The sequence below is a fragment of the Equus quagga genome, chromosome 8 (genome assembly GCF_021613505.1).
Source record: "Equus quagga isolate Etosha38 chromosome 8, UCLA_HA_Equagga_1.0, whole genome shotgun sequence".
Classification (NCBI taxonomy): Eukaryota; Metazoa; Chordata; class Mammalia; order Perissodactyla; family Equidae; genus Equus; species Equus quagga.
Window position 1 is genome coordinate 61,130,878 of NC_060274.1, and position 24,733 is coordinate 61,155,610.

A 24,733-nucleotide genomic window follows, 5' to 3' on the forward strand; every position below is an offset into this window, starting at 1 on the left:
GCCGGACCCGTAATTTTTAAAATAAGTTTATTAACTCTAGGAATTATTGTTTTATTCAAGCTCAGATGATCCAGGTCATATCTAGTTACTTTCTTCTCACAAATCAAATCTCAAAGTAAAATTTCTAATAAGCTTCAGACTTTCTTATCTAAGAAGACAAGACAAATTACTAAGCTAGGTGTGAAAACAGAAGCAATCCTTGAAAAAATATCTACTAATGCATTAGTAAGATTATTCAATGACATGAATATCTACTTTAATATTTACACAAAAAAACCCTGCCAGAGATAACGTCAAACACGGCTCTAAACATGCTAGTTTGGCCATAACTTCTTACCCCAAGCAGTTCAGCTTTAAAAAAGGAAGAATAAAGTCAATTTCCTCACTGTTTTCTTCTTTTACCATAGGATCCAGAAGGACCTATAGTAGCAAGGAAAAATCAGTTTTACATTTCAAAGTTACATCTTTTGCCTGTTTTTCTTGGGTCGCAGGAAACTGAATTGCTGATTCTGTCATACCAGAAAGAAAAGATACATTATGCATACAAGATCATTACTTAAAATAGCCTTGATAATAATAATTTACTTATCCAAGGAACATAAATATTTATGGTTAACAAGCTGTAAAGAACATCGTCTCCTTAAGACATTTTACAGATATATCTTTATTTGCAATTTTAATTTGTGTCACATTTATTCTTCTCACAAGTCTTATATTTGTATCTTCTCTGAATGGTATTCCTTCAAGTATATTTCAAAAGTAGAGAAACAATGTCTAGTTCCAAACCACTGAAATTTTAAATGACTAGAGCATCTTCAATTCTTTAAGGACAAGAGTGCATATCATAATTAAAACATAATATTCTAAAAGACCATTTTAAAATACTTCCGGAAGAAAAGTGATTTGAAAAGTAATTTTGTGAAGAGTTGAAAATTTAAGAATTGCCAAAATAATACGGGTTGTGCAGCAAAACTGCAAGTAAAAATATGAATTTAAAAAATCAAAGCCCTAGAGCTGTTTTTCTTTGTTTCAATACTAGAGGAATTTTAAATGATGACCCATTTGCCAGTTAACACAATCAATTCTATTCTTGAAACTTCATTCTGCTGAGGTATTCATTTTAAATTTAGGATAAATCAATAATTTGTTTGGATAAGTTAAAGAGACTATAGAATAAAATATTTTAAATCAAGTTATTCCTTACTCTTATCATTTGAGTTTCTAGTACACTTTAAGATGTAAGGTCTTACAGGTAAATTCACACTTTGTTATCAATGAAAATACTATTTCATTAAATATTCAATACTATGTAATTACTTGTATCGTGGTCTTCTGCAGCAGATTAGCACTCAACAGAAAAATATTGTTTTCTTTTTCTTTTTCCCAGGAATGAACTATATTCAGAGAAAACTCCTTCAACCCTATTGAAAAGAAAGTAATAAATGTAGAGTTAGTACTAAAACTGAGATGAGATAATTTATGATTTTAAATTTCAAATTTATTTAAATTTAAATAAAGACATTCTTTGATATGCAAAATCTACTGTTTATCATTATGATGTTTCCTGTTCACATGTGTCACAAGTTGGAAAAAAATTAAACATTTTATGACTTCTTCAGTAGGAAAAAATATCAAAATAGCCAAATTTACCCACCATCTTTAATTCTCAGCTTAACATACTCTTCTCCTGATATTACCAAAGGAAGCGCGGTAGTAGCAGATTGCTGTAGCCACGAACAGAATGCAGTTCTTATGTCTTCTTCACTCACATCTTCAGGCTGCCAGAGAAAAGGAAAGAACAGTGGTGAGTTATCCTCATACCTGAACTTAACCTTAACATCCTTATTTTAACGCTTTATCCTGCTAATAAAATGTAAATCTTATTACAAAACCAGGAAGGAAGTTCATATTCTATAGGCACAGATTTGGGATTTGACATTACAGTACAATGAGTACTATGTAGCCGGAAGAAACATTTACACAAGTGGCAAAGTTTTAAATGGTTTTTCCTTTTCTCCATGCCCAGTAATACACATACCACAATTTTGCTCATTCGATAATCATTTCAACCCCATTCTCCTGCCTCTCTCTACTAGAGAAGTGGAAAAGGAAACTGCCTGCTTCCCAGCTTGGAGCTGTGTGTGTGTGTGTGCATGCGTGCGTGTATGCATGCACGTGCCTGCACGTGTGAACTCTGGCCAATGGAGTATAATCAGCAATCCGTGGGAAGGACCTCTCTTCCTAATTAAAAGGTAAAGAAATCTTGCAAGGAGAAGGTTTCTGTTACGTGCCTTTCCTTCTGCTGCCAGGAATGTAGATGTGATGGCTATTAGTACAGCGGATATCTCGCAGCTAAAAGGAGGAAAGTCATAGGCTAAGGATGGCAGAAGAGAATGACCAGAGGAGACAAGAGCCTTGATGACACAATTTAACCACCTATGAGCTTCTCCAAACTTCTCTCTACATGAGAAAAATAAACTCTTTCCATGTTCCAATCACTTTATTTTCTTTTTGTTCTGCCAAGCTGGCCAAAGTGCTGATTTAGTCAATACATAGAGCGTTAATAAATTGTTCAAAAAGTATGAAGGAATTCTGAGAAAAACATCTCTAATTTTTAAATTTTTTAAGTTAAAATTAATCTTTTTAAGCCTATTTGAAATTATAAACGGGAATAACAAAAATCATATAGAAAGATGACTACTATCTGCCTAGGAAAACAAATCTCTATTCCACCATTTATGGGTGGTCCATTTCTGTTCTCTCTCTTCATCCCGAAGTCAAGTTTAGATCTGCTGATTAGCTCTGTTCAGAACTTGATCACTACCAAAAGCAGGCTAAATTAAGAAAAGGCATCACTTTTCCATTCTTAAAAATCAAAGAAATAGTCAGTTACTTCTTTGGTATTATTAGGCAATGGGATTAAAAACCTAAAGGAAGTCATAAAATGAAAATGAAAACTATTTAAAATCAAGACTTTCAGAATCAGAAAGCAACTCACAGTTCCTTTAGAACAAAACATCCTTCTGTCCTAAGTGATATAATCGGCCCAGAGAGAACTGCCAAGGTCATAAAGCTTCCACTAAAATATGCAACTCAGGACAGAAAGGAATTCTGCAGTAATATCCCATTACTGAGACCAAAACAAAATCTAATGACCAGTGGCTAATTATTTTTGTACATGAGACTTAACTTTTGAAAAAATACCAAGATCAATAACCAAAAAGCTAAAACAGAACTATAAATCACTGTGTACTATTCAGCCAATGTGTTAACTGCTCAGCTACATACTGTTACGGAAATGACAATTATTCTATTTGTTTTCTTCTTCTCCAGTCAGATAATATAATCTGTCTTGTCTGGGTTTTCATCAACTGGAAAGTTGTTAAAATGGTTCTTCCATGACATAATGACCATCATGATCCTGAGGATCCAAAAGTATCATCTGAATTATCACAGAAGGATTAAGTCATGTTTGGAAGTTTTTAAACATATAATACAATAATTTCCTGTGTTATAATTCTCTGAGAAGTGGTGACCTAAACTGGTACAGATGATAATCCTCCATTAAAAAGATTTTAAAATTGAGTTCAATAACTCATTTCCTGACCATACTAGTTTCTAAAGAATTAAGAGTAGAAAAGTAAAACAGTCTAGCACTCTTTTAGGCTGTAATATTAACACTGAAACAACATAGGAGAAATTTTTTAAAATTACATAGATGTAGCAAAAATATCAATCTTTTAAAAGCCAAATTATCCATATTTTCTTGGTATAATATACATAATATGTCTATCACTATTAAAGACTTCTTGGTTTCTCAAAAAGTTAAACACAGAATTACTGTATGATCCAGCAATTCCACTCCTAAGTACATACCCAAAAGAACTGGCAGCAGGGACTGAAAACAGATGCTTGTACACCTACATCAATCGCAGCATCATTCACAAGAGCCAAAAAGATGGAAATAACCCAAGTGTCCATGAACAGATGAATGGATAGACAAAATGTGGTAATGTACATACAATGGAATATTCTTTAGCCATAAATAGGAACGAAGCACTGAAATATGCTACCACATAAATCAACCTTAAAAACATGTTAAATGAAATAAGCCAGATACAAAGGACAAATATTGTCTGATTCCACTTATATGAAATACCTAAAATAAGCAAGTTCACAGAGACAATATAGTTTAGAGGTTACCAGGAACTGGGGGAGGAGAGAACGGTAAATTATTGCTAATGGGCACAGAGTTTCTGTTTGGAGTGATGGAAAAGTTTTGGAAACAGTGATGATAGTTGCATACCATTACGAATGTAAATAATGCCACTGAATTGTACACTTAAAAATGGTTTAGGGACCAGCCCCATGGCCGAGTGGTTAACATCGCGTGCTCCGGTTCAGCAGCCCAGAGTTTCACCAGTTTGGATCCTGGGTGTGGACGTGGCACCACTCATCAAGCCATGCTGAGGTGGCATCCCACATGCCACAACTAGAAGGACCCAGAACTAAAAATACACAACTATGTACCGGGGGACTTTGGGGAGAAAAAGGAAAAATAAAATCTTAAAAAAAAAAATGGTTTAAAAAGGATTTTATGTTATATATATTTTACCACAATAAAATAGAAAAAAAATACTTTTTTCCCCTTCTAGCAAAAAGGAATACAAATATTCTTATTACTTAGCTAAAGCAACTAGAAATTTCACAACACATGAAAAACAACTGTGACATAACATAAATTTGAACTCACTAAATTTTCTCTAGGTCGTAAATTTAGAGATCTTGGAATTTTAGGAGTAATTTCCACTGGAGTTATTCTGACTACCGCATGCATTTCTATATTTAGTCTCTTTCTCAGGTCATATGGGATCTGAAATTTAAAAATAAACAAAAATATAAGTATGTTCCAAGCTTCACTAAAAATATTCCATACTATAAACTTCTATGAATTCAAGTGAAATTACAGAAACTATCACGATTCATAGGTGCAGGCATTGTTATCACAAGCATTTCAATTTTTCCCCTACATTTCTTTCTTTTTACATCCTCTTCATAATGTGATCAATCAATTTTGATCTCTCCAGTCCAGCTTGAGTATCTTGTGGCAACAACTGCCAGTACTGCCACTCTCCACTGCCCGTGGCGCCCAGCCTTTAAGGCAGAGCGGGAAGTGCAGACTCCTCACTGCTCTCTTCCGTGGTCCCCCGGCCTCCACCATCAGCACTTCCTCACCCCATCCTCACCATACAATTTCAAGGACATAAAAGGGTATTCTTGTCTAACGGGAGAACCATTAATAGAAACAGATAAATCCTAACAAGTTCAGCATTAGACATTTCAATTTTGAAGAAGTAGTGGGAACTCCTAAACTAAGAGTTTGGAGGTAACAGAAAATGAGCCAATCGTCAGAATTTTAGAAAATGATGTAAGCCAGTGAGATTAAAACTTTATAAGTTGCCTGCATATAGGTCATAAGTAAAACTGTGGAAGTAAAAGAAATCTACAAAGCAGGCCCCTTCCCTTCCTGTTCTTCTTGCCTAACAATTTTTTCCCTTTATCACCACAAAGTCTCATTTCACGATGGTTCAAAACTAAGTTCAAATAAAAGCAGCTGGTGACTCACTTCACATAAAATTTAGCATTAATATTTGAGGTCAGGATGAGAAGGTGGAACACTAGTTGCTCTATCTCCTCTTCCATTTCCACACACAAGTTAAAGAGCTGATACCAGCAGGTTAAGCAGCTTCTGGGCACTCCCCAACCCAGGCGCCAGCACAGGCAGCAGGAAGGTCATCTCACGCCGTGGGTCTCTCACTACACCAGGCCTTTCCCCTAGTATATAAAAGTCCTTCCTTTGCTTTCAAGGACTTGAACAAATTCTCAGATACTAAAGACTTGTGGCTCTATAGGGCACTCCATGCTAAGCATGAACTCGAGTCAGCCTGCCTGGTTTTGAATCCTAGTTCTACTCACTAGCTATGTAACCTCAGTCAAGTAATTTTGACCTCTCTGGGCCAGTACCTATCTAGGCTTACACCTGTCCAAGTTTACCTAGCCAGAAAATACACAATCTTTACCCAAACAAGCACTTTACCCTGCAATCAGAAATGTGTCCCCACAGGAACTTAAGACATTATTTCTTATTATACTGGTTTTTAAATTATATATAAAATATTTTCTAATTCATAATTTGAGGAAGTCCAAACAACATGAAATTATTACCTCCCTAATAATGAAATTTATACTAACCCAGACTTTCCCCAGATGGAGAGCTTCTACATTTTTGGTGTATTTTATGGTATTCTTCAATTCCTCAAGTCCATTCCAGACTACCTGTAGCACACAGGCCTTACCAGCTTCTTGACTATGGTCTGAGCTAATTTGTTTTTGATTTAGTGGTTCTGACACCTGCTTCTCTTTCTCAGGTGACAGGACATTCTGCCTTGTTTTACTTTGCTGTTGTTTTGGAGAAAGTAGCTTAACCAGCTTTCCATAGGTCACAGTAAAGTTGGGCTCCAGATCAAAATATTCCTGGTCCCACGGAAACACATGAATGGCATAGTGTTTGTGAAACATAGAAGTTGCCGACGCGTGACATATACTAGGAGGCTGTGATTTGCATACTCTGAAAACATTGTCTAGAGGAACAACTTTGGACTGCATATTTTTGAATGCATTGATTTCAGTTAAACCCCAGGATGTCTCTTGTTTCTTCTCAGACCCAAAAGAAAAAATGCTTCCTATCATAGTCCACAAGCTTGGTGTTGATGATGGGTCAATTGTAACCTCTGAACGTGTTTCATTAGATTCAGTGACTCCTATAGTATTTGACGGAAGTTGCCTGGTTTGAAGTTCTTTTGTCAATCCCTTTTGGTCTCTTCCATAATTATGAAATTTTCCACGTGCGTCATCTGCTTTTGAAAATGTGTTCTCTTTGGCTTGGCGAGTCTTTGGCTGAACAAGGAGTTGGGTGTCAGTTTCCAGCCTTCCATAAGTAGCAGTTGGTATTAGTGCAACTGTGTGAGAAATAAAGCTCATTAGCGCACATTCACTTCTGCTATGGATGCAACGCTATGATGTAGAGGATGATGGCAAACACTGTAACAGCACCTACCAATCTGGAGAAATACGTAAGTTTGTTGATCAACCCAAACAGGAAAAACGGCTTTTGGAAAAACTATTCGAATTTGATCTAGAAGATGCTGTTCAAGGGAAGCAGCATGCAGCTCCTAGAACCAACAAACAAAAAGATCAATTCCCTTCACATTTCATCTGTTCCATGTCTCGTAAGAAAACCTCAATTCATTCCTATAACTCAAATCAACTCAGAAAATATAATGAAGCTCGAAAATCTAAAGACACTAATATTTTGAAGTAGTTTGACATTAAAATGGTATAGTTCTCATTTTGTTTTCTTTACCAGTATCTCCCAATCATCTGCTGAGACAGGTTCCACCTCAACTTGCTGACAAGACACCACATGGGAGCATGGCTTGAGAAACACCTGGAAAAAATTTAAATGTAAAACTACTTTCAAAAGACTTTTTCGTATCGCTAGAAAATAGGTTCTCTCTTTAGGCAAGTAATTAAGAGTGAGTGTGGGTGTTTGTGTTTGTGTGTGTGTGTTTTGTGTCATTCTTCATTTAACAAATATTAAGTACTTATTCTTTGTTAGGCCTTGATATAGTCAACATTTTAGGAAAAATTGCTTCACAACTAATCATAGAATAAAGGAAAATATATCCAAACACAACACGTGGGGGTTTTTTGGTGGTTGTTTTTTTCTTTTGGTGAGGAAGATTGGCGCTGAGCTAACATCTGTGCCAATCTTCTTCTGTTTTGCATGTGGGATGCCACCATGGCAAGACTTGATGAGTGTGTGTAGGTCCACACCTGGGACCCAAACCTGTAAACCCCACACCACTGAACCAGAGCGTGAGAACTTAACCACTATGCCACTGGCCAACCTTCACAACACATTTTTTAAAAAATTAAATAAATATAACCATTAACAAAAGAAATGTAATTTAAAAAATGCAAGAAGAAACAACGTCATCAAGTCATGGCTTGATCTAGTATTTACATACTCTATTATTTCCAGAAGCTTTGCAACTGTTCATTTTATAACTAACTTCAAGCCACGCTGCTTCGAAAAAAGTAAAAAACACAGTGAAATAAAGATCAGAGCCAATTATTTAGAAGTATAATCATGCACAGCTAACAGTAAAGTAAAACAAGTGTCTCCTCTTCCACTCTACAGGTATATACAAAATGCTGGTGTGTCTCAAGAAGCTGGAATCAACCATCTTGCTTTCTTTCCCTTTCTACAGGCATTTCTGTGGATTAGAGGTACAATCCAAAGCCACCAAGTATTAAATGCTTCAAGTAACCAGCCCGTCCTTCTCTGCTTTTGTGGAGCAGAATTTCACCAAGTGCCTCACCAGGTTCCTCAGTGAATTTCCCTTCAATACCTCCCACAGACCCATTTTGAAAGGCGTGATCCTGAGGAACCACAAAGCAGCTCCCGTCCATCAAGAAGCTAGAGTCGTGGGTGATTCAGTCCACTTTCTGTTCCGTTCCTATCGAAGATTCTTTGGAGACACTCCCTTAGTGGTATTGTTACAATACAGAAGATCTGCAGAAAATCAGGTAAAAGTTCAGTTTGAAGCAAATGGGAATTAACAGCAAGTAGGACTGTTCAGAGAGCTGATGAAGACACGAAGATCAGGAACAGGAAGCTGACGTTTCCCACAGGTAAGTGCCACATACTCAAAGAGAGCAGAATTGTAACTTGCCATGCAGTCCTGGGCAAAATATTCCATCTCCCTAGGTTTGTAGAGCAAGGCACCAAAGTTAGTGATTTCTAAGGTCACTCTGTGGCTAAAGTTTTAAGATTCTAGCAAAAATTTAGGGTAAGCAAAGGACTAGTGCTAGACCTATGAATTTCTCACCAGAGCCATATTCTCATTATCAAAAACATGTTGGGGGCCAGCCCCATGGCGGAGGATTAAGTTCAGCATGCTCTGCTTCAGTGGCCCAGGTTCGTGGGTTCAGATCGTGGGCGTGGACCTACACCACTTGTCAGACATGCTGTGGCAGTGAACCACATATAAAATAGAGGAAGACTGGCACAGACGTTAACTCAGGGCTAATCTTCCTCAAGAAAAAAAAAAAAGCATGAACAAAATCAGTCTGTGTTCAAAACAAGTTAAAAAGATGTGATAACTCTTGTGTACTGTTGTGGGCACTGGTAATAGAAAGCAATTTAGCCCTATTTATCAAATTTTTAAATGCATAGCCCTCTAGATTTGGTAATTCAATTTTTTTCATTCCATGTGTGTATATACACATATATATATACACACACACACACACACACACACATGTTCAATTGTTTGTGATATGTTTGCAACGTGTGGAAAGGTATCTCTGATACAGTTTGTGGGGAAAAAATTGCCAAAAATATGTATCATCTCATTCTTCAAATATAAATGTCTATTGAGATCCCAACATATAGTACACGCTCATTCTGAGGGTGAGGTTAGAGAAAGGGAAAAATATTTTCTACTTTCAACTGTAAAATATTTGTAATGAATATGTATTGCTTCCGTAGTTCAAAATATTTAAAAAGGAATAAATTGGTGAGTATAATAGAATGAAAAAATAGATATGAGACCTCAAGCTTTGGAGTTTGCAATCTAAGTACATTAAATTCATAGGCAAGACAAAAATGGAAAAATAATAACCCTCTGTTGTAGGATAGATTTATTTAAATCAAGTATGACCCTGGCAGGTTAGAAAATCTGTTGCAAACAAATGAAGTTCAACAATACTAAGTAAAATTTAACAATTCATAAAGCAAAAATAATTGCACAAAAACAAAATCAGGGAACCTGAAAAGGTGTGTAAAATAGATAGCGGAATACAAAATCAACTAGGGAGCATGGCGGACTACAAGATAATGACTTAACAGTGGAGTATGTAGTCGACTTGACTATCCTGGACTGATTATAGTAGCACACAAGTTAGGCATCATCTCACGCCCTCAAAAAAATACATCTGAACTTTTTATTTCCATTGCCATATTATGTGACATTAGAAAACAGTTGTTATCCTCGCATTTTGTGCTTACCTGTTCTCCATTTGAGAGTCCAAGTTTCTGACCAACTTGTCTGTTGATTTCAGCCACATTTTCACCTTGATCACTGAAATGCCTGCCTTCCACCCAGCTCAAGAATGCAGGCTGGTGACCCCAGGCTACTTCTATAGCTTGATTCTATTTATTCAAGAAATAAGAAAGGGGAGGGGGGAAGAGTTTTAAAAGTTTTTACACACTTTTCTGGATTCACATAAAAGATAAACTCTTACTGCAATCAACACATACAAAGAGAGTTCTATAGATAGCTGATAGCTGTCTGTTATTCACTTTTGTCATAGCATTTAAAAATCATTTCCAACACCCAATGCTGGTCATGCTATGGATAAAACCAACACCCTTATATTCTCATGGCGGCATTATAAACTGCTTCAACCACTCCAAAATTCAAAATAGCAAAGAGGTAGCCAATGAACTTACACAGCCCCTAAACCATATGTATATATTTGAGTATTTATTCCGAATTAATGATTCAAAGAAGAAGAAAAAAATTACACCAGAACATATCTCTGCAGTATTCTTTATTACAGTGAAAACTCAGGACTCTCTTAAATGTCTATCAATAGGGAAATCATTAAACAAGCTAGAAATTTACTATTTTAGTTTGGGCCAATAAGTAGAAACAAATATCATGATCATTAAAAATGTCACAGTATTGGGGCTGGCCCCATGGCCGAGTGGTTAAGTTCGCGCGCTCCGCTGCAGGCGGCCCAGTGTTTCGTTGGTTCGAATCCTGGGCGCGGACATGGCACTGCTCGTCAGACCATGCTGAGGCAGCGTCCCACATGCCACAATTAGAAGAACCCACAACGAAGAATACACAACTATGCACCGGGGGGCTTTGGGGAGAAAAAGGAAAAAATAAAATCTTTAAAAAAAAAAAATGTCACAGTATTTGTTAGGAGAGTAATAAATGCACATGGTAAAAGCACAGAAAGTACAAAACCATAAAACGTGAAGGCAGGTCCCTGTTCCCAGAGGCAGTTACTGCTAATAGCTTCTGACGTACACTTCTAGAAAGTCTGTATCATACAGCTTCTTAAATAATAATTTTAAAAGTTCTTAAATAATTTTAAAATTTTAAAATAATTTTAAAAGTATGGAAACATATTTATAACTAAAAAAAGCAAAATATAGTTTATTTACATTATACAAAATATGTAAGTTTGTGGCTAAGGACTAAAAAACAATGTTTTCTTTGATTAAAGAATTACAAACTCATTATAGAAAGCTTGGAAAATATAAAAACTTTGGGGAAAAAAAGGAATTACTGATATTCCCTCCACAAAAAGAAAACCACGTGAATAATTTTGTCTATTCCCAGCTAATCCTTTTTTCTATCTGCAAGTTAGTTTTTTACATAGTGGTGTATTATAGTCATGATTTAGTATCCTTTTCCCCCACTTAACATTGTATCATAAGCATTTTCATACATATATCATTTTTTAAACAAAATGTAAGGATTTCATTAATAGCCATCAACATTTACCATCTCAGGAAGTTTTAGTATTACTAAATTCATTTATTTATATCAAAATAAGTTAAATTTAAATGATTAAATATTAAATTCATTCATTTACATCAAAACTGGTTAAAGGCTGCTTATTTTGTTTCTTTAAACAGGACAAATTTCAAAGGATGGTGGAGCCACTTCTGAGGCAATATAATGTACTTTAATCATGTTATTAAAATGTTATTAAAACTTTGTATACAAGAAAGTCATCATGTATCACTTAGTTGTGTAATTTTTCTCACAGTTCTTCACAAGAGAGTCCAACTGGTCTGGCTGACAAGAATCTTTCCGCAGACAACAGTGTGAGACAGTAGAAAGAGCCCTAGGTTTGGAGTCAAAAGTCCTAAGTTACCATGTCAGCTGTAAAGCGTGAGCTGAGGTTACAAGAGTGAAGGTGACCAACCCCTCAGGTGCCTTCCAAGAGGTTTCATCAGTCAGTGATGTACAAGCCAGATCAATTCCCCTATTTCATATGAAGAAACTTTTAAAACCAGAGAAGTTAAATAAGGAAATACGAAATACATTAAGACATATCAAAAAGGAGAATTCTACCCACTCACTGGAAAAATAAAAAATCAACTTTATTAAACAGGAAGAATACTTCAATTATTCATTTGGTCAAAATGTAGTAAGCAGCTCCATAAACTCATAACATATGTTCAGATGGATTTAGTAAACTTTGCAAACTAACGTTCTGAGTTCATTCTTATGTCAAAAACTTCTCACTAGAACCACAAAGCTCCTGGGCACTCAGACAGAGAGGAGAAACCAACAGACTGGAGAGAAAGGAGTCTCTGTTCCAGGAGACTAACCGACAAATGACTGACTACCTGCTTTTGCCCAAAGCTGTGTGTAGGCCTTGCTTGCTCAGCAATAACCTACGTGCCCTATTACAACTATGTGTCCTCCTGATCCTCTTCTGGGCAGGAAACCAACCATCTGGGATGGACTGGCCAATCCGGATCTTAACTTACCTCACTCAAAGAACATCATGTCTTGAAGGAACACAAAGCCCTTCCACGTGAGCTGCTGTTCCTGTGAACGCTGGTTATATCAAGGAAAGTCCCTGTTGGCAAGCCTGTAGCCTCTGTCCCCTACCTTTATAAGCAACCCCTCCTCTGCCCACGTAGCAGGTGCACAACTCTGACCAGCCAGCCATCCCTGGACACTCCCTATATGCAAGGGTCAATAAACCTGTACATCTCGTACGCCATCTCCAGGTCTTGTCTTTTGTCGCTCCACTACCTATCTTGCACTGCTTGCACAACTAGGTGTGCGGCCGGACACTGTGGTACCTGGCCAGATCCTAGGCCTGGGTTATCTCTTGCTAACACAAAGGAAGTGACAAATCTATACCTGCCCATTTACGGATGGCGATTTATGTTCATTTGTTTGCATTCAGTGTAGATACGAATCCTTTCCCCCATTTCAGCAATCAGAGCAAGCCCTGAGCCCAAAGTACAAACAAAGTAACCGAGTTAAAGCAGGGGTTCTCAACTGAGGGGGATTTTGATGCCCAGGAGACATGAGCAATGTCTGGAGATATTTTGGGTTGTCATTACTGTGGGGAGGGGTGCTACTTGCATCTAGTGGATAGAGGCCAAGGATGCTGCTAATCATCTTACAATACCCAGGACAGGCCCCCACAACAAAAAATTATCCAGCCTAAAATGTCAATACCACCAAGGTGAAGAAACCCTGAGTTAAAGCATCTACTGGGTACCCACCCAGTCCTGAAACAAAGACTTGGATAAACAAAAGAAGACAATACTTGAAAAACAGAACCACAGAACAGAGTATAACAAGTGAGATGTGTCACATAGAGCACTGAAGTTTTGAAAAGGAGACAAATGTGGGCAAGAGAGAATTTTAAAGTTACGTGGAGGGGATACGGTTACACAGATTTTAAAGGCATGGAGGGGCCACCCCAGTGGCGCAGCGGTTAAGTTCGCACGTTCAGCTTCTCGGCGGCCTGGGGGTCGCCGGTTTGGACCCCAGGTGTGAACACAGCACTGCGTGGCAAAAGCCATGCTGTGGTAGGCGTCCCATGTATAAAGCAGAGGAAGGTGGGCATGGATGTTAGCTCAGGGCCAGTTTTCCTCATCAAAAAGAGGAGGATTGGCAGTAGTTAGCTCAGGGCTAATCTTCCTCAAAAAAAAAAAAAAAAAGACATGAAATGAGAAAATTTTTTAGAGAAGAATAGTGTGAGTATGAGTACAGAAGTGGGAGAGAGCTGGGTGAGAAGTAAGAAGGCTAGTCTGAATGAGTTCTAGACAAGAGGGCAAATTAACTGCACACAAACAGTATTGGCCTGGGAATGCCAGTTTCCTTATGTGTACAGAAATGACCTAGATACCTAAGGTCCCTTTCATCACCAACATTCTATGATTCCAGAACAGTGAGTCTCAACTCTTCTGTGCATCCAAGTAGCCTTAAGATACTTTAAAAATTACAGATGCCTGAAGCCCACTCCCGAAGATGCTGATTCAGTAGGTCTGCCGAAGGGCCAGAACATGTGTATTTTTAAAAGCTTCAAGGTAAATCTGACACAGGCCAGAAAACCAGTGTTCTCACCCTCTTCCCATTACGGCAACAGGTGTATTACATACTCAATACTTCAGCCCAAATAACTCAACCCATTAACTCCCAACTCGTGACTTTATGCTTTGATAATTAGCTATCCCCTCTAACCCAATAATTTTGGGAACTATCCTAAATAACCAAAAATGAAAACAATGTTTATAAACAAAGATGTGCTATTTTTAACAATTTATTAAAATGTAATTACAGTATCACTTTTAATGTCTAAAAATTGAATATAAATGTTTACTCACAGTGAACAAATAAATTATGGCAAATTTATGATAGAATATTAATTAATGACTAAAAATGATGATTACCTTTAACTGCATATGTGTATGTGCAGGACTTCATTTCTGCTCAAAGTAATTAAAGATTAGAAACAAAACTGGAAGATTTGACCCAAACTGTTACTATTAATTATCTCTAGGTTTGGGGATTATGAGTAACTTTTATTTTCTTGTTATAATTTTCCATGCTTTCTAAATTTCCTATAAGATGTACATGTTACTTTTATAATTGGGGATAAAAGTTGGCCTATTCTGCTGATACAGGCTGGACAGAAACAACAATTTGTTCAAGGCTGAAGAGATTTAAGTTTCAAAAAGACATCCATGAATTAATTCTTATGAATACTTATTGAAGGCTCAAAATTTAAAAGAAAGATCAAGACCACTAAATTGTTAAATAGTGATGAATGTAACACAGCATCCAAATCTTAAGATCAAGTTATTAGAGTGACTGTTAAGGAAGTATTCCTATAAACTCATTAGGTTGGAGTCTATTCCTATAAATTCGTTAGGTGGGGATTTAAAGGCAAATTGAAAACCTCCATCAAAGCTGACAGAGCAAAGGGCAGGGTCTACCTGAGCCTTGGTGACACGAACTCGTCTCCAGCCATGAAGAATGCTTGTCAAGGCCAAAAGACTGTTTATCTTGCGGTAAATGAAATAAGGAAGGATCCGCTGAACTTGGTATGCTTTGAAAGATGAGGGGGAAATCATGTAGAAAAACAGTTACGGTGAAGTAGCTCAACATGGAAAAGCGAGATACTTGAAATTACTGCAAACTCTTAAATATTTCCTGCATGGATTAGCCAGTGGTGGATACCATGCATCCAAGATTTTCGAGGATTTCAAATACTCTATCCTTTCGTCCCCATAAGCGCACTCAAACTCGTAGGCCAGGTGCCTCTACTTTCAATTATGAAAATCGGATGGTGCTACTCCACCGGTGGTTAGAGCTGTGAACCACCACAACCACAACGTCCACAAGGGCGACTGACAGTGGAGGTTCAGGTAATCCTAATTACATACGTCCAAACATACATAATCCCATTGCACATTCCTGGCACACCTCGCAGATGTGAGCGTCGGAGACACGGGAAAGAACCTTCATTTTTTAACCTGTCTCGCTCGTGGGACACCGTGCTCAGTCCCAGTTAACCTACAGGGGCTCTGCAAACCTATCTGCCCCTCCTCTCTCTGGAGGCCCGGGTCACAGCCTTACAAGCACCTGGAAATAGCTGGCAGGAAAAACATTCAAAACAAAAACAAAAACGACTTCTCAAGAGCTTTTCCAACCTGGAGTGAGGATCTCTGAATGCAGAGGTAGACTATTACGATGTTTGAAAGCCCAGTATCACCGAGTGAAAAGGCTTGGAATGAGGCAAGTTAACTTAAAGGTGCAGGGCCGCCCGAGACGTGGCGGGGGTTGCAGACACTGCCCAGGCCGGCCCTGCCCTCAGTCGGCTTCGGAACAGCTCGGCGGCGCCGGGAAGGCAGCCCGAGCTCGCCGCCGGGAGAGGCCTGAGCGGCCTACCAGACCTCCGCCCCGTCCGACCCCAGAAGCCGACGAGGTGTCCCGAGCAGACGCTGGGAGCCTCGTCCGGGGCCGGCGTGTTACCTGCAGCAGGTGCAGCTGGGCCACGAGGCGCCGCGGCAAGTGGAGGAAGCAGTCGCGAGCATTGGTGAAGGCCACAGTCACAGCCACGCCACCTCCCCCCGCACCCGCCAGGCGATCGCTACACCACATCATCCACGAGCGCCGAAGCCCGGCCGCCCGCCAGGCCGAGGGCGTCGGGCCCGGGAAGCTCGGTCGCCCCGCCCCTCTCCCCGCGGCGCCGCTCGCGGCGCGCCGGTAGGGGGCGGGGCAAGCAAGCCTCCCGCCGCTCTCCGGGTCTCTCCGCCGCGCCGCTGGGGGGCGGCACCTCTTGCAGCGAATCCTCGCTCGGAGGAAACGATGGCCGACGCTGTCGATTTCTAGCCAATCCCGGCACGCCTTGCCCGAGCCCTCTCTGTTATAGGATGCGCGGGAGTGCAGCGAGGCGGATGTTGTCGTGTTTGCAAGGGCCAAAGCTGGCAAGATGGCGTCGAATGGCAGGGAGCTTGGGGGCGTATTCGACCACCACGTCCAGAGGGCTGTATGCGACACGCGGGCCAAGTATCGGGAGGGGCGACGGCCTCGAGCTGTCAAGGTAAAAGGACTCTGGTTTCTTTCGCTGTCCTCGGTTGCTTTATATGAGCTCTAGCTCCACAAGTCTAGCTTATGTAAATAAAAGCTTGAAAGGGTGCGGTCATATCCATCACTTAGGTACCTAAGATTCTCACGACCGCTTTTTGGTCAACTGCTAGAACGTCAACTTTCCGAGAACAGGCCTTTATGTTAGTCGTTTGATCTTCCGTGTTTACAGTAGTGCTTGGTACATGGTAAGCACCCAGTGAATATGTTAGTTTTTTCCGGGAAACATGTCAATTGAAGATTGTGTATGCTTTAGTTAGAGGCTCTCACACGTGGGGTGAATTATTCTTTATGCAGAGAGAGGGGCAAAATTTTTAATTTTCTGTTTTCTGCAGATCGATTGAACAGAACAGTTCTTTTCAAAGCTTTAAAAAAAAATACCAGATTTGTCCTAGGCTTATTTATGAAATACATTTAATGTGTCTGCATTTCTTTTAGGTATATACAATCAATTTGGAATCTCGATACTTACTAATACAAGGAGTTCCTGCAGTGGGAGCAATGAAGGAATTAGTTGCGCGATTTGCTCTGTATGGTGCGATTGAACAGTATAATGCTCTAGATGAATACCCAGCAGAAGACTTTACAGAAGTTTACCTTATTAAATTTATGAATTTACAAAGTGCAAGGTAATATACAAGTTAAGCAGTGTCTCATTTCCTCCAATTTTGGCCCCCGATTTTCCTTATTCATACCTGAATTACCCAATAATCTAATATGGCACTGTTTTATCATCTTCCTCGATTCTTCTTGAAGGTTAGCCTTGCCAAAACACTGTTTTCATCGTGCCATTCCCACGCTTAACAATTTTCTGTCGTGTGTAGATTAAAAACTGAATGTGGAATAATTTTCCCAGTTCTGCTAACATCATGACCTGGGACAAGTTATTTAACTCTGTTAAGCCCGTTTTCCTATTCTGTAAAATCCATATGGTAAAAGGACCTACTTGTCGAGGTTGTGTGGGGATGAAATGAAATAATCCCTCTAAAAGGCTTAGCATAGTGCCTCTGGTTTAGAATGCAGTAAACATTAGCTATTGAGGTTCTTATTGTTATGTGCCTATGTGAATGACCCCATCTCTTCCAGCCTTCTATGTAACATAAACTCTGTTCCAATAAGGCTGAAGTATGAAATCCCTTATCTATTTTTAGGTTGACCCCTATTCTTGTCACTAATTTGCTCCAAGACCATCCTTCCCTGGCTATTACAATTAATATTTTCTTTTCTGTGCTACAAATAGCACTTGTGATCTGCCACAAAAACTTGATTTTATGGGATCATGTCTTGTTCTCAGGTTACTCTTATGTGTAATCTCACTTCCCTAACCAGTTTGCCAGCTCCTCATGGTTAAGGAATAATATTTTCTAGAGCTTTTGTATCTCCCACAGCACCTAGTAGCATGCTGTGGAGTTCGACATGTGAATTTGAATCTGAGCTGCACAAACCAATGTGAGCATGGCCAAGTTATAAATCCCCCAGGTCTTCAGTTTCATTATAGGGTTGTTGTGAAGCATGAATTCAGTTGAAGCACTTAGGACACTGCCTGGTGCATGGTAAAATCTCAATAAGTATTTCTTATCATTATTCCTGGGCACGTAAGTGCTTAAATATTTATTATAGTAATGCCTGGCCAGTCATAGATGTTTAATAAGTATTTGTTGAATGAATACCATTCTCGCATTTTCTAATTAGTTGTTATATATTCAGTATTTCCTCAATTATTAAAAGTTTTACAATTACAATATTTTTATTAATTTTTTACATATGAATCCCATTATAGGAACACATTGTGCTCAAAAGGCTAAAATGGGTATAAGCTAACTCTCAAGGGCTACTAACACAGAGAAAATCTCTATTTTGTGACCACAGATTGTGTACCTCAGGCTAACTGCTGGATCTTAAGTTGGTTAAAGGGAGTCTGGATATGTGTGGATGACTTAGCTCAAAACCTATTAACTATTGGGAGAGGGGAGGAGAGGATTAAGAATATGCAGTGGATCATAGGGTCAATGCCATACACAAACAGAGCATCTTAATTCCCAAACCATAGGATGTATATACACATAGCAAAAGCTAGACTTTGCTCTTTAGGTCAATGCATTGTATACTAGTTAAGCTTTCATCCTAAGTAAATCTAGATTAATAAACCATGCTATCATGTATTTCTGTTTAGAACAGCCAAGAGAAAAATGGATGAACAGAGTTTCTTTGGTGGATTGCTTCATGTGTGTTATGCTCCAGAATTTGAGACTGTTGAAGAAACGAGAAAAAAATTACAAGAAAGAAAGGCTTATATAGCAAGAACTACTAAAAATAAAGGTATGAAAAGCCTGTTTCTAAACACCTCCTATGTGCCAGGCCCTCTGCGAGGTATAGCCTCATGGAGCTCTCAGTCTAGTAGGAAGAGAGGCAAGTAAATGATCACAATATTCAATAAGCGTAAACTCCAGGCTTCTGTGCAGCACTCCACGTAATCTGGGCTGGAAAAGGAGAGATGGCAGTTCATGGAAGACTTTCTACAGGATGAGAGGGTGACTGACTTTTGAAGGATAAAAAGATATGACCCAGAAGGGAAGAGGAGGACATGGAAAGGTTGGCCAGGTAGCGTGTTTAAAGGCCCAAGGAATAAATGAGCATCATACATTTTAAGGAACTGTGAGTGGTACAGGATAACCACAACACAGGGGCTTCACTGAGAGAGAAGATTAGAAAGGTGGACAGGAAGTGAATCATGAAGGGCCTTGTGTCCCATACTGAGGAGTGAAGGCTTTGACCTCAAGGCAGTGAGAGACAATTATGATTTGTAGACCAGTTACCAACTGCTCATCTAAAACTGCTGAAAGTGGAAAAATTCCACTTTTGACCAGCAGGTGGCCAAATGCCCCATATGCCCAACTGAGTTTCCCTAGACACAAATTCTAGTTGCCTGAAATAGAGTCATGGGATCTGGTACATAGATCATAGGACTAGAACAGTCCGAATTGGACTAAGGAAATGTGTGTGGTCTGAAATCTGAATAGTACTAGAGGCTCAAATTACCAGATTTCCACCCTTTTAGTTGAAAGACAAAGTTGGTGTTCATACAGCTGTTGAATATGATGAGTTTATGGCTGACTGGGGAAGGGGCATGTGGCAGAGGTGAAGAGAGGAATACAGTAGGAAGAAGCTTGGAAAATCTACCTGAAAATTTGGCAAGAGAGCTGTTGAGAGTCCCTGGTCATTTGTAGACACTGAACTTTAACCTGTGGGATATGTAAATAGCTAGCTCCAGGAAAACGTGTATGTGTGCATGGCAAAGGAAATTACAAAATACGGCCCAGCATAGTGCCTCCTTTAAAAACTAATAAACACAAACTAAGCAGCATGATACATTCATATAGTAGAATACTCTGGAACTATTAAAAAAAGGAGCTATGTAATGAGGGAAAAACCCTCTAAGACCTACAGTTAAGTGGAAAACGCAAAGGTGCAGAGAAACGGGTATTACAGAGAAAAAGAGGAGTAGGGGGAGGAGGAAAAGTAGGACATATTGGACAGATAAGTAAGAAAGTAAGGAGAGTGGATGACTTCTGGGGGGTGGAAACCAGGCATATGGGGAGCAAGGAGTGAAGCTTGACACTAATACCTGTTATCCTTTTTAGCTTTTAAAGACATGAATGTATTGCCTGCTCAGGAAGTAAATTTTTTAGGGTAGTATTTGTTAACATTTTAAAGTAATGTTTGTTTTTAAAATTTCTGAATGATGAAAACAATAAATGAACCACTTATGTTTCCCTTTTCCTCACCCTTTAAATTGTAATATAAAGATCATTACATGACACGGAAGAAACTGGTTACAGAGCATAAAGACACAAGAAATTTTAGACAGGATTTCCATTCGGAGACATCTGGATTTTGTGCAGCCGCTGTGAACACTTCTACTGGGAATTCAGATCCTTGTTTTCCTTATTCTTGTGAATTGCCTCTATGTTATTTCTCCTCAAAATGTACATGTTCATCAGGAGAACATGTGGACAGAGCATCAAACTCCTCTCAGGATGGTAGAAACCATGATGAAACAGGGGAGCATTGTAACCACAAGGACTCTTTGCAGAAAATGCAGATCAAAACTTTAAAAAATTCAGTGGCCTGCCCGGGTGCACAGAAGGCTATTACTCCTTCAGAGGCAGTTGACAGATTTATGCCTAGGACAACACAACTGCAGGAGCGGAAAAGAAGAAGACAAGATGATCGTAAACTTGGAACTTTTTTTGAAACAAGCACGAGCAGTAATGAGGTTGTGATTGGGCCTCTGTTGCCAGACATACCTAAAGTGGATATGCACGATGACTCCTTGAATACAACGGCAGATTTAATTCGGAAGAAACTTAAAGAGGTACGATCACTTAAAACCTGTTTTAAGAGACTATTTGATTATATAACTGACAACTAAATGGAGAATTTTTTGTAGCAACTATGTATAGTATTGTCATTGACTTTTTTTCATTTTTAATTTTTTGATGTGTTTTCCTACAATTCTCTGTTTAATTAACTGAATTTGACTAACAAATTTATTTGCTTTGATACCATTAATCCTTGCTTTAAAGGATGACAGAACATAGTTCATATCACTCTAGATATAAAAGCAGTGGTTTCAGTCAGTCAGATCAATCTGTGAGACTGGAGCCCAAGCCTTCCCTTTTTTTAAAACTTCCCAGATCTAATATGAGCCAAAATAGAGAACTTTTCCATTGAAGGAAAATTATTACAATTTATTTCTCTTCAGTCAAAGTTACTACAAATTACATCATATTCAAAAAGCTTATTTTGCCTCTTTGATAAAGATAACCATAGAAACAGGTAAGATTTCTAAAGATTAGGCCTTAAGGTCTGCATTTCAAATGTAAACTTCTGGGGCTGCCCGGTGGCACAGTGGTTAAGTGCGCACATTCCACTTCAGCGGCCCAGCATTTGCTGGTTCAGATCCCGGTGCGGACATGGCACTGCTTGGCAAGCCATGCTGTGGTAGGCGTCCCACGTATAAAGTGGAGGAAGATGGGCACGGATGTTAGTTCACGGCCAGTCTTCCTCAGCAAAAAGAAGAGGATTGGCAGCAGATGTTAGCTCAGGGCTACTCTTCCTCAAAAAACAAACAAACAAACAAATGTAAACTTCTTGGGGTCAGTCCTGTGGCCGAGTGGTCAAGTTCACACACTCTGCTTCTGCAGCCCAGGGTTTCGCTGGTTTGGATCCTGGGCGAGAACATGGCACCTCTCATCAAGCCGTGCTGAGGTGGCATCCCACATGCCACAACTAGAATATACAACTGTGTACTGGGGGGCTTTGAGGAGAAGAAGAGGAAGGGGAAAAAAAGATTGGCAACAGATGTTAGCTCAGGTGCCAATCTTTAAAAAAAAAAAAAAAGAAAAATCAAAAAAATTCAAATATAAATTTCTTAACTAGACTAGAACTAGATTGTGCCACTTAGGTAGTAATTTGTTTTAAGTTATTTACATAATTAGTTTCCATTGTCTAAGCACAAATCAAAGGAAGTTAACATTTGATTAAACTTTTGAAAGATACCTCTTTGTGGGGCAAGCGTTTTAGAAATCATAAACAGAGGGAAAAAAACCATTCTCTTGTACTTCAACTCTGAGGTTCAGAAAGTGCTTTTCACACAGTATACATATATTTTACAGTGTGATTAAGGGACTAAGGTAGCTTAATTTATTTTATGTACATTTTTTTTTTACCTGAAAATTATCTGATTAAGGAATGAGGATTGTTTTCTAATAATAAAAATCCATGGACGCAATATGCGTAAGCCTCCTTTTAAATTCTTTAGTTTGTGCGGGCATTGTGTGTTCCTTCAGATACGGCTGAACCGAGGAATAGATACGGATACATAGCGGTCTCTCCGGAGCTGACTGCATTTTTTTTTCCTTCTTCTCCCCAAAGCCCCCCAGTACATAGTTGTATATTTTAGTTGTAGGACCTTCTAGTTGTGGCATGTGGGATGCTGCCTCAACGTGGCCTGACGAGCAGTGCCGTGTCTGCGCCCAGGATCCGAACCTGCGAAACCCTGGGCCACGGAAGTGGAACGCTCAAACTTAACCACTCGGCCATGGGGCCGGCCCCAGCTGACTGTATTTTTAGGAAAAAGTGTTAGGTCCAAATCGTAGATACAGAAATAGTAGAACAACAAAAAGAAGAAATAATACAATTTACTACAGTTTCTAATAATTTTCCATTTTAAGAGAAGACTGTCTTAACTTTGCTTTAACTTATTGTCCAACTCTTTTTTTTTTCTTTTAAAGATTTTATTTTTTTCCCTTTTTCTCCCCAAAGACCCCTGGTACATAGTTGTATATTTTTTTAGTTGTGGGTCCTTCTAGTTGTGGCATGTGGGACGCCACCTCAGCGTGGCTTGATGAGCAGTGCCATGCCGGCACCCAGGATCCGAACTGGCAAAACTCTGGGCTGTTGAAACGGAGCGCGCGAACTTAACCACTCAGCCACGGGGCCGGCCCCGTGTCCACTCTTTTTATGATGATGTGTTTGGTTTCATTTTTCCCTAAAAAATTGAGGATTATGTCATTTTCTGCTTATTTCTCCAAATTTTATGCATAACCAGGATGTCTGTCTGTATCCATAAAATAAGTGACTGCAGATTTATAAAGGAATGTTAAAGTAGAGCATATGTTTACTTTTCTCCCCTCAAATTTGTTTTCTTGTTAAATGACTTTAAAAGTTCTACTCCCATCAATGTTTGGACAGAAAACTTTGTTCTGTGCCCAGATCATAGGCTGTACCTTGAACTTGGGCTAACTCTGCCTCAAGTGTGATGGCAAGGATTGAACTACTAGATGTATATCCTGTCTCTTCTAATAGTTTATTTACTCGGTAAATATAAAAATTAAGTTTTGATTGGTTCTCTTTTTTTAAACTAGGTAATTTCATCTGTGCCAAAGCCTCCAGAGGACAAGCTGGAAGATATGCATACAAGTCATTCAGTAAAACAAAGAAGAAGAATATAGATTGCCAGCAGCAAATTATTTTCTAAGGGACTATTTATTTTTCATTTTTAACCTGTCATTTTAGTTCTTGAAGAGATTTTACTGGTATTTTTTTAATGCACTCCTCTTTGTAATTTCATTCAAGCCACTTGTCTAAAACAGTTTCATCTTTTGAAATTAGCTTTTCATACACAAAATACATGCCAGCCAAATATGTCCCTTAAAAAAAATAAAACTTTGGTTACATCTTATTAGCTAGAACTGGCCTCATGGCTGTTCCTAACTGAGGAGTCTGGAATGGTGAATGTTTTATGTTTCCAACTTCTATGGCTGAGAAAGCAAGAGAAAAGAGAGTTATGATGGCTAATTCACAGTATTTTCCACAGGATCCAAGGTTGATAGCTAACTTAAAAAAAAATAAAGTTAGTTTATCATTACTTATTATAGATGTTATTTTGATCCATACTTAATATTACAGAAACTGTTTTCATAAATTTACCTCTCACATTGCAAGACTACATGTAAATTAATTGAAGCAAATATAGAAACTTTACAATACAAAGATAGGCAACCAGAATCTGTTTCTGATTTTAATACAAATATTGAGTGATTCACATTCAAAACCTAGAAGTCAGGATATGTCTGAATGCCAGGGCTTCAAAATCAAGACAATTCTGTAAAGTAAAAAAGTTAATAAACTATTAGAACAAAGCTGAAAGTAGAAGCTTACATGCTCTAATTAATTTCTAAGAAGAATTTATTTGATCTGTGGCAAAAGCAGATCAATATTTGTAAATGCTAGACTTATACCACTACTTGTAGCACACTCACATTTTTTTTTTTCTGTCAGTGGACCATATATTTGCAAAGCCAAGTTTATCTAGGTTGTTTCCTTTTTTTTTTTTTACTGATAAAAATAACTTGAGAAGGCCCATACCAAATGGTGTCAGTTTTTCTTTTCTTCCT

General features: G+C 38.6%; 2 protein-coding genes across 6 annotated transcripts in view; one reads left to right on the forward strand and one right to left on the reverse strand.

The window, feature by feature from the left end:
• The window catches only part of PEX1 (peroxisomal biogenesis factor 1), a 52,739-nt gene extending 36,362 nt beyond the window's left edge, over positions 1–16,377 (reverse strand). For 2 of the 4 annotated variants that reach the window (XM_046669605.1, XM_046669606.1), the window contains exons 1-9: positions 16,158–16,377; positions 10,136–10,279; positions 7,424–7,507; positions 7,118–7,232; positions 6,253–7,019; positions 4,754–4,873; positions 1,655–1,778; positions 1,318–1,421; positions 338–420 (exon numbers count right to left, since the gene is read on the reverse strand). In XM_046669605.1, the coding sequence (XP_046525561.1) occupies positions 338–420; positions 1,318–1,421; positions 1,655–1,778; positions 4,754–4,873; positions 6,253–7,019; positions 7,118–7,232; positions 7,424–7,507; positions 10,136–10,279; positions 16,158–16,289 (1,673 nt within the window). In that variant the 5' untranslated portion in view covers positions 16,290–16,377. Of the gene's footprint in view, positions 1–337; positions 421–1,317; positions 1,422–1,654; positions 1,779–4,753; positions 4,874–6,252; positions 7,020–7,117; positions 7,233–7,423; positions 7,508–8,444; positions 8,830–10,135; positions 10,280–16,157 lie in introns of those variants that run through there. The other 2 variants (XM_046669604.1, XM_046669607.1) reach the window with 2 other exon arrangements.
• Positions 16,378–16,570: 193 nt separating this feature from the next.
• RBM48 (RNA binding motif protein 48) lies at positions 16,571–24,025 on the forward strand. Of its 2 annotated transcripts, XM_046668898.1 has the most exons (5): positions 16,571–16,728; positions 17,211–17,401; positions 18,946–19,091; positions 20,579–21,147; positions 23,702–24,025. In XM_046668898.1, exons 1-5 carry the CDS (start codon positions 16,618–16,620, stop codon positions 23,786–23,788), a joined length of 1,104 nt encoding a protein of 367 aa, XP_046524854.1. In that variant the 5' UTR covers positions 16,571–16,617; the 3' UTR covers positions 23,789–24,025. The 2 variants fall into 2 exon arrangements, with proteins under 2 accessions (XP_046524854.1, XP_046524855.1); XM_046668899.1 differs by lacking the exon at positions 17,211–17,401 and having other exon boundaries at positions 16,599–16,728.
• The last annotated feature ends 708 nt before the right edge of the window (positions 24,026–24,733 follow it).

What these genes read in the sequence shown, in the direction of transcription:
- RBM48 (XM_046668898.1), top strand. Translation starts at nt 16,618, where the DNA reads ATGGCGTCGAATGGCAGGGAGCTTGGGGGCGTATTCGACCACCACGTC. An exon ending in AAGAACTACTAAAAATAAAG is followed by an intron (nt 19,092 to 20,578) that starts GTATGAAAAGCC and finishes TGTAATATAAAG; the next exon opens with ATCATTACATGACACGGAAG. An exon ending in TTCGGAAGAAACTTAAAGAG is followed by an intron (nt 21,148 to 23,701) that starts GTACGATCACTT and finishes TTTTTAAACTAG; the next exon opens with GTAATTTCATCTGTGCCAAA.